This window comes from Chelmon rostratus, chromosome 17 (assembly GCF_017976325.1).
Source record: "Chelmon rostratus isolate fCheRos1 chromosome 17, fCheRos1.pri, whole genome shotgun sequence".
Taxonomy (NCBI): domain Eukaryota; kingdom Metazoa; phylum Chordata; class Actinopteri; order Chaetodontiformes; family Chaetodontidae; genus Chelmon; species Chelmon rostratus.
Genome location: NC_055674.1, coordinates 546006 through 565866, shown reverse-complemented (window position 1 = coordinate 565866; position 19861 = coordinate 546006). Strand labels below are relative to the sequence as shown.

Sequence of the window (19861 nt, the reverse complement as noted above, 5' to 3'; positions counted from 1 at the left end):
GCTTCACCCCCCCAGGCCGAGCTCCTCCTATTACTGACACTTTGTTTAGAAGGTTTTATACATATTTTATACATATTTTATATATATTTTATATGGATGAACTAACAGCTGGTGTCACAGTTATCATGAGGAGGTGAGGAAGTCCAGCGTCATCACAGCAGAGTCAGTGTAGAACTGAAAACATCTTGAAATATTGAAGTAAATTCCAGCATCTTCTCAGATGTTTGATCTGCTGCTTTTCCTCTCAATGATCTGAATGATCTGAATGTGTTTGTAATAATGTGGAGCTTTGGACTAAACAAACACTGTGAAGGCGTCACTTTGGCCTCATCGTCACCACATTTCTCACTATTTTCACAATGTTTCCAAACCGATCGATCGATCGATTAATGGAGGAAATAATCAGCTGATTGATCCAGAATGAAAAGAATCATTAGTTCAAATGAAGCTCAACCAGCTCCAACAGTAAAATCCTGCTTTGACATGAACGACTGAGTCACAGTAATCTGATGAGATCAGAGAGAACAGGAGAACAGAAGGACAGGAGGACAGATAGAACAGGAGAACAGATAGAACAGGAGAACAGTAGAACAGCCTTACTGTCAGATCAACTGACGACTCTTCAAACACAAAAATATATGTACTTTACCCTCAGGGGTCTCTTTTCAGACCTCAGAAAGGCTCATTTTGGAGCATGAATCACTGCACAAAGACACTGATCTGTCTTTAATTCACACAAAACACACGTTTATTTAAACTTACTGACAGATGGAAGAATATAAACACATAATATATAAAAGCATGACAGCATCAGCACGTTGTAAACAGTTTAAAATGACATTTGAGAGGTGTTGTAAATAATCCCACTGAGTTACCTTCTGTATAAATATAAAAGCGGTTAGCGAGCAGCTCGTTCAGTCATAAAACCACTGAAGGCATCATGGAGGTATGTCACATGAAATCAATAAACATACGGATCTGCTGAGCTTCCTGACGTGAACTGATATAAAGCAGTGAGTTAATCTCGATGTAAAACACATCGTAAAGTTTGACAATATTAACTATTACAAAGCATAAAATTCATGATACAGTTGATAAACATGTTAAAACTTAAAATGTTCATATTTGATATTCAAAAACAGAGAAAAAGAGAAAATAATCACTCAATCAGTCATCATTTTACATTTCAAAGTAATAATGTCTTTCTTTTTTTTTCAAAATAATTATTTCCTTTTTTTTCTTGTCACTTGTTTATTTGCAGTAGGACATATTTTGACCTCTTTGAATCCAGAAAACAAAAACTAAATGTATCACAGAAAAAAGCAATATAATATTTTCATTTTAATTTGTTGTATTTTTTTACATTTCTTAATTTAATGAATTATAATTTTCCTGTTCTACAAATCCAATCAAACCCACCACTTATTTGTGCACTACATGTCCCAGAATCCCCTGCGTCAGTCCAGACGTCATATTTCCGCGCCTGCAGTGAACTCTCCGCTGTTCGCATCTTTTGCATTTATCCTGCTTTTACCGACCTTGTGGTCCAGCTGCAGCAGTTTTTGGGTGGACCAGCAGCAGGATGGGTCCCGTAGAGGTAAAACTGAATCATGTTCACTGAACTGAATGAAAGAATCTGACATTTTACCCTGAAACCTGCTTTGAGCTCCGGGCTGCTTTCGCGCTTTGTGGTGTTGTTAGAAATGTGGCTCCATCAGAGCGTCTAACGCATTTCTCTCACGGTACAATGAATAACTTACAATAAATCAGTAAAGTTTGGTTTCAGTGTTAATTAATCCCTTTTCCCCGACTTCAGTGTCGTGGAGAGAGAGCGCTGCGCCAAACTCCGTTCAGACCTGCCCTAGATTTAGTTTTCTGGCTTATTAGAACAAATACTCGAAGCTAAACAGGTTTTAAAGACTCATTTATGTTCAGGAGGATTTCCTGGTTAATTCGGCTTGTGGGTGAATTAATTACCAGGCCGTTACAGACTAAATTCAGCTCCGTTCAGTGCTGGTAAAACATGGCTGCCTCTGTCGGTGAGCTCCAGAGGACAAAGACTCAAAGACCGTCTGTACCTGAACTCACCGACGAACTCTTCTGTGTCTTCATGTGGGTCTAAATGTCAGATTTCTCAGACCTCAGCAGACCTGTGTGGATGAGACAGACACGAAAGCCTTTAAAGTCAATCCCAACATGTTCCTGAAAGGAGCATATTACAATAATAATAGAATCGATTTCCCCTGTGTGGGATCAATAAAGTTTGATCTCATCAGTGAGAAACACCAAACTGAGACAGCTTTTAACTTTTCACTGATGCTTAAACTGGAGTTTGGACTAATACAAACATACATACCAGTCTTTTAGTCCATTTACTACAAATTCAAGAAATACAACTTCATTCTCCTCCCTCTTCTTCATCTTCTTCCTCTTCTTCTTTCCAAACATGCTTCAGTATTTTCAACCCTTTCATTCAGCCACTGCTTCCCTCCTTGTATTAATGCATGCTTTAAACATAATCAGATGAAATATAATAATTAATAGTAATAATTTTGCATACATTTGCCATAACATAAAATCTACTGTAGTGATGCTGCTTTGCAGTTCTTCATACGACCACCAGATGGAGCCAAAGTAGAAAAGAAAACATTATGAGGGACAACATGCCACGATAGGACGTATAAAGGGGAATATACAGATGTTGGTTTATGTAGGAAACAGATCCACAGCAGTTATAAAACATGAGATGATTAGAGATCATCAGGAAGGCGGGTGTGCAGCGCCGCAGCTCAAAGCAGCTTCAGTCTGTCAGGTTCTGACTCTGCTTCCTGAAGTTCCTGCTGGGTTCATGTTCAGGATCATCAGCAGTTTATCAGCCAGCAGCTCTTTAAAGTGTCCTCTATATGATCAGGAGAGACGAGCTCGGTTCTCCTGGTTCTGGTTCTGATGAGCTGCAGCGGTCTGACGAGAGACGTTACAACACAAACAAAGTCTTTCATAGCTGGTCTTTGATAAATGAGACAAACAGACAGACAGCAGACACCTGGACACAGACCAGGTGAACGTGAACAGCTGATTGAGTCTTGAACACTTGTCTCTGTGTCCTGCAGCTCCTCCACATGTCGGTTTTCTCTCAGAGTTTTTCTCCCTGCGGTCGGTTTCTGGCAGCTGGAAACAACTACGGAGAGATCGGCGTCTTCAGGTAGGCATCACACGAACACCTGAGAGAACACCTGCCATGACGATGTGTTGTTAACAATCATTGTGTCGAACTGTCGCAGCCTGTCTGCAGCTCTGAGTCCGGAGGCCACCGCGCTGAGTCAGAAACCTGTCCTCACCTTCACAGGTGAGTGAAGCCACATCCTGTTCTCAGGTGAATCACTGTGTCTGTGAACGCTGGTTAGATTCTGTGGTGACGGACAGTTTTCACTCTTTGTTTTCTAAACTAAAACATAAATCGAAACAGAGACAAGTCATTGGTTTGGAATTCTGACACACCTGGACGTGTTTGTGGTTATTTTAGTTAAATCTAATTTAAAATCTTCCACACTGAATCTTTATTGAACAACATTTATCTGGTTTCAGGTCAGATCTGAGGACGGTACTCCAGATTACCTCAGACATTAGCATGCTAACGTTAGCTTTGTCAGTGAGCGACACATCACCTGCAGTCAATGAATAACTCATGTGACTTAGTTAGCGAGCTGTAACCTGTTGTGATGTAGTGATGAGGCTAACTGACCTGAGAACAGCTCTAAACTTGGTCCCTTGGTCTCTTCTTGTCTCCTTCAGCTCATGAAGGTCCCGTCTTCTCTCTCCTGTCCACCGACTGTCACCTCCTCAGTGCAGGAAACGGAGAGATCAGCGCCTGGAGCTGGTCCGAACTCATCAAGAAGGTACCACCGCCTTAAATTCTCACCACAAGAACCGACGATGGAGGCGCAGGAGGAGGCAGCAGCAGGAGAACCGAGGCGGAGGAGGATGATGATGATGATGATGAGAGCTATCAGTTCAGACAGAGAGATGACTTGAACTCGAGTCGGTCAGGGTCAGGATCCAGGTCAGGGTCAGGACCAGGGTCAGAATCCGGGTCAGGATCCAGGGTCAGGATCCAGGGTCAGGATCAGGACCAGGGTCAGGATCCAGGGTCAGGGTCAGGATCCAGGTCAGGGTCAGGGTCAGGGTCAGGGTCCAGGTCAGGATCAGGATCAGGGTCATCTGTTGTGTTAGTCTCAGTTAAAGTTGCACTGTGTCTGATTTTTGACTTCCTGTTTCCTCAGAATGTCAAACCCGTGTGGACAAAAAGACCAAACTACAAGTGAGACACAACACACACCGTTTCTTTGTCTCTGTCCATCCTTCAGAGTGGAGTCACTGAGGTCTTTGTTGTGTCTCTGTCCTCAGATCCAGTCTGGAGATCCCAGAGATCAACTCCATGATCATCAACCCCAGAGTGAGTGAGGACATCGGTCGGTTTAAGGTGGACCGTCCACTGGCTCGAGGGTCTCAGGCTCAGCTGAGGAGGCTGAACGATGCTCTTTGTCTTTCAGGATAACAGTCTCGTAGTGGGTGGAGGAGACAACAACGTCCACATCCTGGACCTGGAACAAGGAGTCTTCAAGGTCAGTGAGGGTCTGCTGTTGTTTGTGGAGATCCTGGATCTGTCCTCCCTCCTGGCAGTTTGGACATATTGAATCACGTTTTGTGTGTGGAGGACGTCCCGCTGCTGGTTCAGGTCGTCTCTGACCTCTGGACTCTCCTGTTTTCAGTCGGTCCTTCAGGGTCACTCGGACTACGTCCACTGCGTGAGTGTGAGAGAGAGGGAGGCCGAGATCCTGTCGGGGGGGGAGGACGGAGCCGTGAGGATCTGGGGTGAGTCAGAAAACAATAAAAACTTTATTTAAACAGGACGTTTCATGAGCAGGACTGAAAGACGTCAGGAGGAACTGATGCTACAGCGGCAGCTACGCTAACCGCTTCGTGAACCGTCGTCACACCGAAACCACGCCCACCTGCCGCAGTGCTTCCTCATTGGGTGCTGACTGGTCTGCACCACTGTGGTTCAAACACGCAAGATGGATTCTCAGATCACGTGATCTCATGTGATCTCATGTGATCTCATGAATCCGGCTGCTTCCAAAGGTGATAAACATGTTTTTAAAGAGACGCTGCAGCATCAGGTGTTCATGCAGAGAGTTAAACCAGGTCTGCTGTAGTCCTGAACCGGACCTACCTGAGGATCTGGGGCTCTGGCTCATAGAGGAGCAGCTGTTCAGCGTTCAGAGTTCCTGAAGATCCCGAAGTGGATTCTAAAGTGACCAGCTGTGCCAGCTGTGGTGATATTAACAATGTTCTTCTCTTCAGACAGCAGGACGGGTCAGTCGGTTCACTGCATCGAGGTCTACAAGTACGAGGTGAGACGGCGCTGCCGCCGTGTTGTCTTTTCCCTCGTGTCTCTGTGTGTCTTCCTTCTGTGGAGGAAGTCAAAGGACAGAAGTCCTGATGATCGTTGTCATGGTGACACTGAAGGTCTGAACTGTGTTTCAGAGCTGTGCTCGACCTCAGTACGGGAAGTGGATCAGCTGCCTGACCACCGACTCCGACTGGATGGTGAGAAAACACACACACACACACACACACACACACTCTCTCTGATTGAACTGTGTGTGTTCAGGCCTTCACACTCTGACTGTGTGTGTTATTGTGTTGTAGTTGTGTGGTGGAGGTCCATCTCTGTCTCTGTGGCATCTCCGATCTCTGTCTCCAACCTCCGTCTTCCCTCTGCGGGGCTGCCAGAGACAAGCTGCCTTCCACCAGGACCTGGTCAGTCAGTCTGTGTGTGTGTGTGTGTGTGTGTGTGTGTGTGTGTGTCACGCTGTGTTAGTGTGTGTTTGTACGATGCTAACACCTCCTCTGCCTCCTCCTGTGTAGATCCTGGCTGTGGGTGAAGGTGCGTTTGTGTCTCACTGCCTGCTGGGTGGAGAAGTGAAAGCTCAGATTCCCTGTTCGCCACAGAGCCTGAACACCCTGCAGCTGAACAGCAGCAGCACAGAGCACCGGGTGAGACAGTGAACGCATCACATCCCGTGAACGCATCACATCCTCACAGCTCCACAAACATCCACCTGACTCACCTCCACCACAGGCTGCCGTTTGCATGGACGGATGTATTCAGGTCACCTGATCATAGCTAGATCTTAACGAGGATCAATCAGACATTAGAAAATAATCCAATAATTAACAGAAAATAAAAACAGATGAGCCTTAATAAAAGCACAAGCTCGTCCACAGAGCGCTAACATTAGCACTGTTAGCGCTGATAACTCACCTCTCCAGGTGTTTTACCTGATGGCGTGTGTGAGCGTCAGAACGTCTGCAGAGCTGCAAACCAGGAAGCTGCACTGCAATGCACCATGGGAGTCGTAGTTGACACACACACAACGCAGTCATCCATGTTAACACACAGTGTAACACACGTAAACACGCACTAACACGCTAACGCACATCCTGTCACGCTGATCCAGGTCGATGCGTTCAGGTGGATCTGGATCCTCCTGACATTCAGTCACTGTGTGTGTTCTGTGTTTGTGCAGGTGTTGACGGTCGGAGGCAGCAGCAATCACATCGACGTGTTCACCAACCTGTCGTACAGAGCGTTTTCCCTCAGCTTCTGACACACGCGCACACGCACACTCTGAGTCTGTGTCTCCGTCATCGTTTGTACTTTTGTTGTTAGAGACCTGCAGCTTTTCTGTCATTTAGTTTGAAGATAATAAAATATTTTTCTCATTTTATACAAACTGTAAAATTATTTGTACCAGAACGTGTGTGTGTGTGTGGTTTTCTTTAAAACCAGGAGACGATAGGACTGTTAAATGCTCTGCGTCAGTTCTGTTGAAGCCTATGGGAGACGCAAGGAGAAGCACTGCAACCCGATATATCTGTCACATGACCTCTGATGAAGATTAAACACAGACGAGCTGCTGCTGGTCTCCAAACAGTTTTCCAAAGAAGAGTCTAAATCAAATATCAAGCTGTAGATCACATGACATCCCTCGGCTAACAGGCTGAGTTCATGTAGTTAGCGTATTAGCACAGTTTAGCTAACGTACGAAACGTTAGCTCCCTGCTAACGACGCCTTCGTCACTGTCACACTTGTATACTGTTGTTATAAAAATATACACTGAAGATGATATTTGATGAACGTTCAATGAATCAGATTTCTGGATTTAAAAGGTTGAACTGAAAAGTTTTTATTCGCGATAGCAAAGACAAAAACAAACAAACATTTATATTTTTGCTTTGAAGAGCAAAGTGTACGAACATTTTTAGAGTCTTTATCGCAGCGCTCCTCTGTGGTACAAAACAAATCGTTCCTGCTAAATGAAGGGAACCATGTGCTGCATTCAGGGAGCAGAGATGTGTCGGGATAAAGGACTTCAGCTGTTTACGTGGTGGTCTGTACGTTTTGAAAGCGGCCCGTCACTGCAGAAACATTTTATATACAAGCAAACTGTGAAACTGGTGCTTCTGTGATCAAAGAACTTCTGAACACAGCTTCATTTACCCAGAATTCATCAGGAATACTGTCAGGATCAGACCACGGGACCCAGCAAGGCAATGTCAGTTACGACGGTCATGGAGCGTTCAGGGACTGCGATGAGCGTGGGGCACACCAGTTTCTTTCCCAGTCTTTAATGTTTGATGATGAAACCAGTCTGAGACCACATCAGACTGTTTCTGATGAACTCTGTGTGTGTGTGTGTGTGTGTGTGTGTGTGTGTGTGTAGCAGCTGATGTCAGGTGGGCGGGGCTTCAGGCGGCAGACAGACAGGCCTGCCGGACGCTCTGAGCCCAGGTGTTGAGCAGCTCCGTCACTGAGTGTTTGTCCGGCAGCTGCAGCAGTTTGGACGTCATGTTTCTGTGGACCGTTTGCAGGAAGCTGTTGGCACCTGGTGGATCAGATACAGGAAGTCAAAACCACAACTGCCAAAAACAAATGGATCAATACAATGAACGTTTACATGCACACTCGTATTCTGGTCACGTGTTGCTCAGGTTAACAAGTGATCCAGGTTCAGAAACCTGGACACGGTTCTGATCATGTAAACGGGGATGAAGCACCAGGTTTCTCATGGTCCACAGAATCATCAGATCCTCGTTCATACTCAGAACCAGGATGCAGCAATCAATCAATCAATCAATCAATAGTGAAAACATTGATCTTACAGGCTCTGGATGCCTGCACAGCTCTGTGGTCACTTTCCAGGACCTCCAGGTCTACTCCAGAACAAATCCAGAGTTCAGGTGTGAACAGAAACCATCTCTTAAACAAAGTGCTCTTTATAGAAGAACGTGTCACCTAACAGACCTCAGACCAGCGACATCTGCAGGTGATTCACTGATTAAATCTGAAACAGAAAGTTACTGATCTGTAAATAACCAACAGGTCGTTGTCATCAGAGACGCGTCGATCGAACACTAAACGATCGGATCTTTGACGGACGTCTCTCCAGCTGCTGAAGCTGTTGATCAGCTGAAATAAATCCACCTCATCACACTCAGGTCTGTTAAAGCATGTGTACGCTGGTCTGAAGTCAGTGAGGAGCAGCAGTGAAGCAGCTGTGGCTGATGTCCTCGTCCTGAGGTGTGTCTCACCGTACTGGTCCCCGTCGTCGGCCCAGTATGGACTCTGATCGGGATAATCGGCAGGAACGCTGAGCTGCAGAGGAGGAACGCTGGGAAGGTTCTTATCATCTGAGAACACAACAAACACACAACATGCTCGTTATCACCTCACACGGGAACACGGCGAGTCCGCAGACCTGAACCTGGACCTGAAACACAAACCGGACCGAGTTCACGCAGTTCAGCCGATCGTCTCGTCCTCTGATGGCCAGACAGCTCCAACACCTTTTTAAGGTGGCGTAGAGTGAAAAGAGACCCGGAAGCAGGAGATACTTTAGGATGTGGCTGCCCTGTGATTGACAGGTCACTATGACAACAGCCAATCAGGATAGAGGCTTACCATTGAAATATCACTGAAATCACAATATTTGACAATAAGTGTGAACTCACAGGAGTCTGAACTGAATGTCACAATGTCCGATCATGGACGAAGCTCTGTGGTGCCACAGAGACGTCCCGGTCCACAGGTCATACTGTCCAAACATTAAGGAACATGTTTGAAATGCCAAAAATGATGATTCCCACCAAAAGCGCGACTCTGTACTATAAAATAACGGCAGTAGGATCCGATGTGCATCGTTCCATCGTCAGTTCGTGAAGCTTCACTGAACAATTCAGTCTAAATGTCTCAATCAGCGTTTCTCTGGTCAGGACATTTCAAGCCTGCTGTTAGCGAGCTAAAATTAGCATCACCATTACCATGGCAGTTACTGAAGGCCAGAGGCCAATCAGATGATCCACTGCAGTGAAACAGACTGTTCACTCATCTGAGCTGCAGTGTCACATCTTTGCAAAGCTACGTGAACTTTAAATAAAAACAGTCTGAGGAGATTCTCCTTCATCCCGGTCATGGTACTTTAAGTGCTTCCAAAGGAAACTGGACCTGCTTGTGGCTCACCTCTCATCCAAGTCCCCCATTGATACCCACTGAACCATTAACACCATGGCTCACGTGACCTCAACGACTCACATGATAGCTCGGCAGGTCTGTGACCCTGCAAGAGGACAAATACCGGAGACCTCCCAACAGCCAGTTAGACCTGAAGAAGCCTCTTGGTTGAGAGGCGAAACGTCTTCTAGAACCACAAGCAGGTCCAGTTGCTTTTGGAAGCACAACACAGCTCGTGTCTTCATTCGGTGGGCTCGACTCTGAAAGACCCGGGTACGGGCCGAGTCCAGGTCTCTGTTTCAGGCCCGTGCAAGCCTCCTCTGTGGCAGTCTCACCCAGCTTGCAGACCAGGTGCACGGTGCCGTTGTTACTGCAGAACGAAGGATCCAGGTTGACGAGGAACTTCACGTCGAGGCGGGCCACCTCTCCCTGCAGGATGTTGGGGATGGTCTGCCGCTCGTCCTCCTCGTGCTTCCTCTTTCTTCCAGAGACGTTGGGACCCCTGAAGAGGAGACAGACGGCCTTCATCACTGTGTTCAGTGTTCATGTAACATCAGGACAGTTTTTGACTTTCTTTTATTATAAAAATGATCTTAAAATGGACAAAAATGAAGCGAGATCGCCTTCATTCAGCCCACAGCGTCATGTCTGTAGCTGAACCTGATCAACAGATGATCGGTTTTCTGTCCTGATAACTGTGTGAGAGAATGAAGAGAACAGCAGCCTGTAGCTGCCGAACGCGCTGCAGACAGTTTACGTTGAATGGAGTGAAGCCTCTGTGACTCCAGATGTTCTGAAGAGGCGACACCTACGTGATGGGGGGTCCGTGGATGGCGGTCATGGCGGGGGCGAAGGTTCGGTACAGAGAGTGGTTGAAGACCGGAGAGCGGATGTTGGCCATGACGGCGTCCAGCAGTGGCTGACACAAATACTGCTGTTTAGTGGCCACCGGAGGGGGAGGGGGGGTCGGCTGAAACGAGAGGACAAACTGTTAATGTGAACGCTCATCCGAACGTTTACAACCTCTGAAGTAGTTTCCAGCAGAGGGCGCTCTAAAAATTCAACATCACATTGAGCTGTTGCAGCCTGGTTAACTGATCAATGAAGTAAGCTAATCTGACTGATGGGAGGTGGGCGAAGCACCGGTTTCACCGCCGTCACCAGTGTCACATTCTGCCACGACGTGGATGTTACAACACCGTCATTACTGTGATTAAAGTTCTGCTTTACTGTGGTTGCAATAACATGCAGGTAGAGGCTACATCTGTACTCATAGAACTGGGGTTCCATCCAGTAACTAACATGTTCCTCACTGTAACACTGGTGCAGTAAAGGGAAGAAGCTAACATTAGCAACAACACACGCTACAAGAACCAACAAAAAAGTCTTCATCTACTGCTGCCATCTGAGGAAGGAGGAGGAGACAGTTGAAACGTCCCCACAACAACAGCAACAACAGGAAACAGTTCTAATGTTCATCATTTTACATCAGAGTCTTTAAGGATCAAAACAAATCAGAATTCACTTCAAACTGAAGCTCAATGATGATCGATACAAACTTCAAACTTAGTAACTTCTGTCATGTTTATGTCGCCTTACTGTTTATTCTGCTGGTTAGCCTGTTGTATTTGGCGTTAGCGCCACAGCTAATGTGGCTAGTAGCATGTACTGTAGCACCACAGGCTGGAGCAGCGTTGGTCTGTTTCATACTGAGGACAGTCAGAGAAACTGTGAGAACGTTCAGCCTCATTGAAGCCAGTTAAAGAACCAGAGCAGCAGGTTGGATGTGGAAACTCTTTTTCATGTAGCTTTTTGTGTCGTCTCTCATAGCCAGAGCTAACATTAGTACTGAGGGACATGTCCTGTGGTCCACTGACTGTTGGACTTACAGAATATACCCCCACCCTGTCTGATTAGCTGATGCTCCAGAAACCAGTGAAGCAACATTAACTGAAGCAGGTCTGGCTGCAGACTCTTCATCACACTCATCCTCAGCAGCCAGATGCTCGTTAAGACTCGTTAAGTCCGTCAGTGCTGAGAGAGCAGATGAAGGAGAGGACTGCTGGAGGTTTTTTTTGGAGACGCAGTCTGAGTTCTCACCACAGCCATGTCGTTCTTCAGCTTCTCTAAAGCGATTTCACACTTCTGCAGCGTCTTCAGAGGACACCTGCAGGCGGAGGACAGACAGGAGTTCATACACCTGACTATCAGTGTTGATGAGACGTGTGGACTGTGTGAACGATCAGCTGTTACCTGGTGTTTGGATCCGTCAGGATATTCAACAGACTCTTCATCTTACTCAGGTCCTTCTTTCTGTCTGCGAAGAGACAAAATCAAAGTTTCTGTTAAATGAAGATAGACATTAAAGAGACACGTCTTCATTAATGGATCAATGGTTTGAGCTCTGAGGTCGACCTTCATTTTTGTCGATCTTGTTGATCATCCTGCGAAGAGGTTCGATGTACTTAGAGAGCTGTTTGAGTTTCTCCATGTACTGCTGGTCCTCCAGAGACGTGGCTCCAGCTGGACTCATCACTGAGCTGGGGTTACCTGCAGGACATCAGGGGGACAGGTGAGGTCAGGAGGGGACAGGTGAGAACGGGAGGAGGATTGGTGAGGACAGGAGGAGGTCAGAGGAGGATTGGTGAGGACAGAGGAGGACAGGAGGGGGACAGGTGAGGACAGGTGTGGTCAGGAGGAGGACAGGTGAGGTCAGGAGGGGGACAGGATGGGGACAGGTGAGGACAGGAGGAGGTCAAAGGAGGATTGGTGAGGTCAGAGGAGGACAGGTGAGGACAGGTGAGGTCAGAGGAGGACAGGTGAGGTCAGAGGAGAAGGGCAGGTGAGGTCAGAGGAGGAGGACAGGTGAGGTCAGGAGGGGGACAGGATGGGGACAGGTGAGGACAGGTGAGGTCAGAGGAGGACAGGTGAGGTCAGAGGAGGACAGGTGAGGTCAGAGGACGACAGGTGAGGTCAGAGGACGACAGGAGGAGGACAGGTGAGGTCAGAGGAGGACAGGAGGCGGACAGGTGAGGTCAGGTGAGGTCAGAGGAGGACAGGTGAGGACAGAGGAGGACAGGTGAGGTGAGAGGACGACAGGAGGGGGACAGGTGAGGTCAGAGGAGGACAGGTGAGGACAGAGGAGGACAGGTGAGGTCAGAGGAGGACAGGTGAGGACAGCAGTGATGTGTGTGATGCGTGCAGTGTAAGATGAGTTCTATGTTCCTTCCTTCTGTATAAATGATGAAGATTTCAGAGTTAATTCAAGTTAATTTCACTGTTTCTCGCGTCTCAGGAAAAGAAGGCAGACTAACTAACTGGAATGTTACTGGAACCGTTCATGACACCAAGAGTCAGGTGATCTCATCATACCTGAACAGAGTCAAACTGGACCAGGACAATCATGTGACCCGGTTTGTTCTACCAACATGGTCTCTGTCCCTCCCTTATCTGTCAGGTAAAGGTTTTAGACTGTGTACCTGGAGTATTGAGTGGTCCAGGAGAGGGGACGCCGTAGTTCTGGGGGGTTCGGGCATTGGCGGGGCTCTGTGAGGGCTGAGGGGACGGGCTGGGCTGGAAACCCCCCGGAGACGGAGTGGGACCGGAGCTGGAGACAGGAAGCGGGAAGATTCAAAAACCAGAATCACAGCTGGCGTCTGTTTCACCTGAAGTCCCTCAGGTGCAAACACCTGGTGTACCTGGCTGAGTTGGGCTGCGAAGTTGGAGGCTGAGGCGACGGCTGAGGAGGCGGAGGCATCGACTGCGGCGTCTGGACCTGCACTGGTGATGGCGATGACATCATTGAATGCTGCTGTACCTGTGGAGTAAAGCGATTGGACAGGAAGAGAGGGCAAATGAGCCAATCACAGGACGAGAGGCTGCTGCAGAAGCAACAGGACCCAGGTTCAGACTTCCTGAACCTTGCTGTGACTGAAGGGAAGGAGATCGAACAGGAGTCCCTGACCGATGACTTCGATCATTGGAGTCCCTACAGCCTTTAGCAATAAGATGGGGCCTAAGTGTAGCCTGAAAGGCAAAATCCAGGGTGGAAAAAGAGCAAAATGCAGCAGCTTGTTAAGCTTCTTTAATAATTATTTAAAATGATCAGCTGACGTTTAGTTTCAGCAGGTGAGACTTCCCCGAGTACGAAAATGAATCCTTCACAAGCAGCAGGACAGAATGAGGTGAGACACAGACAGATGTACGCTGTGGACAGGACAGAGGATTCATACCTGCTGTGTCATTGGCTGTCCTCCCACCGCGGCGGCGGCGGCAGCGGCGGCGGCGGCGGCAGCGGCAGCAGCATTTGGGGGAGGGATGGAAGGGTTCAGGGTCGCTCGAGGCAGGCGGGCCTGAATCTGCATCCCAGGACGGACCAACTTCAGAGGACACACAACAGAGACACACCTGGACCAGTGAGCAGGGCAGAGGCGTGCAGTGCAACACACACACACACACACACACACACACAAACATATACACACACACACAGTTTCAGACTGAATGGGTCCTCACTGTGGTGTCAGGTGTCATGTGTCTGGCATCAGGTATCATGTATCCGGTGTCAGCACCTGCAGTCTCACCTGTCCGGGAACGGCAGCGGCAGCAGCGGCGGCGGCGGCGTTGAGCTGTGCCTGTGCTGCGGCCTGCTGCGCTGCGGCCTGCTGCGCCTGCTGGACCTGCTGCTGCTGCTGCAAGGCTGCACGGGCCTGCTTTCACACACACGCACACACATGCACGCACATGCACGCACACACACACACGCACACACACAGTTCCATCCAGTAACTAACATGTTCCTCACTGTAACACTGGTGCAGTAAAAGGAAGAAGCAAACACTAGCAACAACTAACGCTACAAGAACCAACACAAAAGTCTTCATCTACTGTCGCCATCTGAGGAAGAGGAGACAGTTGAAACGTCCCCACAACAACAACAGGAAACAGTTCTAATGTTCATCATTTTACTTCAGACTCTTTAAGGATCCTCCAAACGTCGTGAGTCATTAGTTAATCAGCTCTGCAGGAAGTCTCGGAGCTAACGTTGCTCCTCTGGTGATCACTGATCATTTCATAGTATTGATCACACTGTGCGCCTTCTGAGGCCTCACTGACTCTGAACTGTGGGTTTGTACTGAACGCTAATATCAACATTCATTCAGTAGGAAAGTGAAACTGTTGAACGGTGACGGGCTGATCAGGATTAAATCATTATTGATGATTTGTTATTCGACACAGTGTCTGCTTAGAGAAGGTCTGGTAACTGAGCCGGGCTGTATGCAGACAGTCAGAGCCATCTGCAGTCACCTGGTCTGACTCACCTGGAAGGCCTGGATCTTGAGCTGGTGCTGCTGCTGCTGCTGACTCAGCGAGTTGATGGGAACGTGCTGAGTGGACGCCATCTGTCCGGCCAGAGACTGAGGCACCATGCCGGGCTGCTGCTGCTGCTGCTGCTGCTGAGCGTGTGGAGGCATCTGACCCGGCTGAGGCTGAGCCTGGGCCTGAACCTGCTGCTGCTGAACCATGTGCTGGATGGACTGAGCCTGGGCCTGAGCCTGAGCCTGAGCCTGGGCCTGGGCCTGAGCCTGAGCTTGAGCCTGGGCCTGGGCCTGGGCCTGGGCTTGAGCCTGAGCCTGAGCCTGAGCCTGAGCATGCTGCTGCTGGAACTGCAGCTGCACCATTTGCTGCTGCTGAATCCTGGTCTGGTGCATCTGCAGACACATGGAGCAAACAGTGGTGTAAACGCAGTCCGACACCCCGCCTCACAGGTGGTGAGCCCACAAGGTGGCAGCCCCACGTCACACCTGTAGTCCGAGCCTGACCTGGCCACGTGGGCGTAGCCCCGTCCCAGACCTGACCCCTGAGGAGGACCCCCGTCACTGCCAGCTCTGTCACAAAGTCCCCTCTAACAAACCCCTCCGATGACTGACAACACGTGGGTTTTAGTCAACACAGCCCAGCAGCTGCAGCTGTGATCCAAAGAGAGTCACTGACACTAAAAACCTGAATGTGTGTTGCCACGACAGCAGCTGCAGTTCAAGCTACGAGTTAGCAGAGCTCAGGTGAGGACGTCACCTGTGCTCGCTGTGTCACGTTGTATTCAACTAGGCGGCTGTATACCTGGTTCTGCTGCTGCTGGTTCTGGGCTTGCTGCTGCTGCTGGTTCTGGTGCTGCTGCTGCAGCTGCTGGTTCTGGTGGTGCTGCTGCTGCAGCTGCTGCACCCTCAGCTGCTGCTGCACCTGGAACTGCTGCTGGATGGCAGCGTTCTGCTGCTGCTGCTGCTGCTGCTGCTGGGCCTGCTGGAACTGCTGGAACTGGATGGACTGCTGCTGCTGCGCCTGCTGCTGCTGCTGCGCCTGCTGCGCCTGCACCATCTGCTGCATCGGCATCTGGCCCGGACCCCCTACTGCAGAGCGAGCAAGAAGAAGATGAAGGACAGACCCGGCCCGCAGCTCAGAACCTGAGGAGCGTTCTGGAGTCTCGAACACACAACGTGCCAAAGCAGAGTGACAGTCAGACCGGCTCCAATGCCAAAATATGCCGTTCAGACGCAGCCAGCATCCACCGAACGCATCGACAGCAAACACACCACATGGAGGAAACACACTCACTGGCTTGTGGGTTTCCAGCCACCCCTGCCATGGCATGCTGGCCTATCTGCATCGGCCCCATGGCCCCCATGCCACCCACTGGAGCACCGGTGGGGCGAGGCCCCATGCCAATGGCGCCCGGGCCCCCTCCAACCCCTGTCAGGTTAGTCAGGGCATTCATGGGATCTAGCAGAAGGGTAGACAACAGACAATATTACGCAGCTCAGACATGCACAGCAGAAGTCTGGTGAAGGTCCAGCAGAGGACAGAACACAGCAAAGAAAAACCACAATGAAAAGTGAACCAAAGACCAGCGACGAGAACAAAGTCCACTTACCTGGAGCTCCGAGTGTCTTCTTGTCTGTGAATAAAACACAAGTAATTAAAATCTGTTTTAAAATCGCTGTCGGCAGATATTCTGAAGTCAAACATATCGTCAAATAAAAAATGAGCAGACGTTCTCTGAATGAACTGCGTGACGGACACGAGTCTCAAGCATCAGCCGAATCTGTTGGTCTGACATCTGTGAATGTCTCCGTTCAGAAAGTGCAGTGAAAATATTTCCAGAGTTAATGTGAAAACACGGCGAGGAGGGATTAAACAGCAGCATCCTCACTGATACTGAAACACTGTCAGAACTGCCTGTCAGTCACTTGGACACAGAAACATGGAGGAATAGGGTCCATAACCAGTAAATATTTGACCATGATTCTCTCATCTGTCCGGGACAGGGGGGGCCGACACCATCTGGAAACTGCAAACGTCACTATGATTGATTGAAAATGAAAAGTAGGTCAACCTGAAACGAATACTTCAACACTTCAGAGGGCTTTATTTGATCTGTTTCCTCAGTAACGTGCAGGTTTGTAGAGTTTTTGTGATTTAATATCCTGTTTATACTGGTTTTCCCTCCTGCAATTATAATGTGTAAAAAAAAAAGATATTTGAATCGTTTGTGTGTTTTTTTCGAGAAGGAATAAGTGAACGTTGGTTTTGGCCAGTTTTGACGGCCCTGCTGTGGAGCCTGATGGAGGATGGGGGCTGCCTACAGGAGGCTTTCGGTCTACGTTCAGGTCAAATACTTACGGATGTCTCTGAAATGTATGATCAGCCTCGCCACCAGAGACAGATACTCCTCCTGAAAACACAGATCCATTACGACACATTAAGCCCATCATGAAAGGATCGCATTCAACACTAACACTCTTTGAGAAGACTCACTCCCTGAAAGCAACACTTCCCGCCCTGATCAGCACTCACTCTGGACTTGGCTTTGACGTAAACGTGGTTCTCCATGTCATTGCTCGACTTGGTGTGGGCTGTTCCTGCCTTCCTCATGGCCTCTTCACTGGAGGGAAACACACTGATCAATACACTCAGAAACATTCACGCTCTATGTTCTGTCTATAACATCTGTCAGATAGTGGCACCTTTCTGAGCAGTGATGGACTGTTTTGAACTCATGGTCACAGGAAGCCTGCACCTCCATTCATCCATCAGCTGTTTGCTCTCCCGACACTTTACTGTATAGAAATAACCTGACTTCTAAAAACTGCTGCAGACTGATCCTCTGACGAACAACAATGTTTTCAACAAAGATTCTGTCAAAGATGTTTTATATTATACGACTGATACTATACATATTTAATATTTTTCAGTTTCATTTCATACAAAGTGAAAATGTGTGTTTTGGACAGACAGAACGAGACATGTGGACACCTTAGACTCTGAGAAAGAGAGACGGTCCTACAGAAAATAATCAGAACTTGTATTAATAAAAATGTGCACTTGTTTTACTTTATCTGTTCCTCGAACAAAAGTGTTCCTTCGAGATAAATAAAAAAGATGAGAATAGAATAACAGACGTCTCTTTATCTGATTTACAAGCTGCAATTCTTATTAATAAGTATTGATAGGACATATTTTCATGACACTTCTTATTCAGTATGAACAAGTTAAAATCACCACGTTGCCACATACATCCTCATGTCATATACATATATCGCATCTATGTGAAAATACTCATTATTGTACTTTAGTAATACAAGTATGCCTACATAAGTCCTGTTAGCACGTTAGCATGCACTTGTTTCTAGTGTGTGAGGAACCGCGTTATGTGCGCAGTCAAATATACGAATGTATAAGTTTATGTCGCATTATGCGGATGTGAAATCACACACAACTATAAAACGTGTTCATGTTAAATGCTCATCTCTGCTGACTACAGAATTAACCCGTGATACTCATCAGGTCAGAGATAGAACGAGTCAAGAGTTAAACTCGCTGTACGAACCCTGGAAGCTAACGATGCTAAACATGAATTCTGATAGAAAATTCCACCAAGCATTAATTTGCTAAATCTAGGTACACCGAATTTAAGAGTGGATTCAAACCGGTTCCAAATATGCTTTTTGAACATTTATGGATCTATCTTGAGTTTGCTTTTGTACAAGTGGGTCTTAATTAACCGATTTTTGAGCGCAGTTTGACCTGACGCTCTTTCCTGCCGAGCTAACTTTAGCTTAGCTCACAGGCTAACGCATCAGAAACAGTGATTTAGCTAAAAACACAGCACTGAACCAAAATATCTCACATCTGAGCGACGACTTTTTGTCGGAACTGAGGGCTCCTCCAGTCGCTGTCCGCTCCGGGGACTTCCATTGCACAAATGTTATATTTATAGAGGATTTTCACTTGAAGAGTTTAATGTTTTCCCTCTGCTCTTCCTCCTTCCGCTCCGAGGAAAATGGTGGCTGTTGTGTTTGTGTTGATTAACGCTACCGCCGCCTGCTGGGCTGACGATGAACTGTTCACTGCAGCTGATCGGAGGGAGTCCTGTAAATGCATCTGCTGATGATGAACTTTATTTATCTATGACAAACAGTCCCTGTTTCTATAACACATAGAGAGAGGGAGAGAGACAGAGAGAGAGAGAGAGACAGAGAGAGACAGGGAGAGACAGGGAGAGAGAGAGAGACAGACAGAGACAGAGAGAGACAGGGAGAGAGAGAGACAGACAGAGACAGAGAGAGAGAGCGAAAGATTTGATTTTGATTTTAAAAGTTACTTTATTCCATCAGTCCTTTAAACAGCAATTTACAAAAAACAAAAACAAAAAACAACCATCCTCAAAACACAGATAAATGGATAAAAACTCAAACTACATGAATAAATAAATCACATCAGCTGGTTTTCTTTCACAGAGCACAGAACATCACCGTGAGTCCATGTTTCACTGAACTGATCGACATCTTTCATTTCTTTATAATAATTAAAGTCAATCATTATTCTGGCTTTCACCATCCTGGTGAACAGCAACGTCACATCAACGTCCACTGAATCCTCAGTTTTCCTCTTCCTGCTGACATAAATCGCCATCTTTGACTGTCCTAAGATGAAATTCATCAGTTGACATTTATGTTTTTCAGACTTTCTGTATTTTACACCAAGAATAAAGTTTTTCTTGGAGAAAACTTCTCTTAATTTTCTGAATAAACGCTCCAACAACATGAACAGAGGACTGAGACGAGAACACTCTGAGTAGCAGTGGAAGACAGTTTCTCTGTGAGGACAGAAAGGACATGTATCGCTCACACTTTGATCAATTACAGACAGGAAAGCATTGACAGCTACGATCCCGTGTAACACTCTCCACTGTAAGTCGGCCACCTTCTTTGTCAGTGGAGGTTTGT

The 19861-nt window shown here is 47.5% G+C and overlaps 2 protein-coding genes across 2 annotated transcripts; one reads left to right on the top strand and one right to left on the bottom strand.

The window, feature by feature from the left end:
* The first annotated feature begins 1460 nt into the window (after window positions 1-1460).
* Window positions 1461-6806, top strand: thoc6 (THO complex 6). Its single transcript, XM_041957278.1, has 13 exons — window positions 1461-1597; window positions 3111-3202; window positions 3282-3346; window positions 3793-3896; window positions 4281-4318; window positions 4405-4453; window positions 4551-4622; window positions 4770-4872; window positions 5365-5414; window positions 5548-5610; window positions 5713-5823; window positions 5932-6060; window positions 6594-6806. The coding sequence occupies exons 1-13, from the start codon at window positions 1583-1585 to the stop codon at window positions 6672-6674; spliced, it is 972 nt and encodes a 323-aa protein (XP_041813212.1). The 5' UTR covers window positions 1461-1582; the 3' UTR covers window positions 6675-6806.
* Window positions 6807-7235: 429 nt separating this feature from the next.
* Window positions 7236-18908, bottom strand: med15 (mediator complex subunit 15). Its single transcript, XM_041956394.1, has 19 exons — window positions 18763-18908; window positions 17430-17517; window positions 17256-17307; window positions 16507-16530; window positions 16191-16355; window positions 15801-15985; window positions 15345-15503; window positions 14900-15217; window positions 14162-14287; window positions 13811-13957; window positions 13277-13395; window positions 13058-13185; window positions 11994-12128; window positions 11832-11895; window positions 11679-11745; window positions 10391-10548; window positions 9914-10080; window positions 8660-8758; window positions 7236-7953 (listed from the first exon to the last, which is right to left on the bottom strand). The coding sequence occupies exons 1-19, from the start codon at window positions 18828-18830 to the stop codon at window positions 7817-7819; spliced, it is 2406 nt and encodes an 801-aa protein (XP_041812328.1). The 5' UTR covers window positions 18831-18908; the 3' UTR covers window positions 7236-7816.
* Between the last annotated feature and the right edge of the window lie 953 nt (window positions 18909-19861).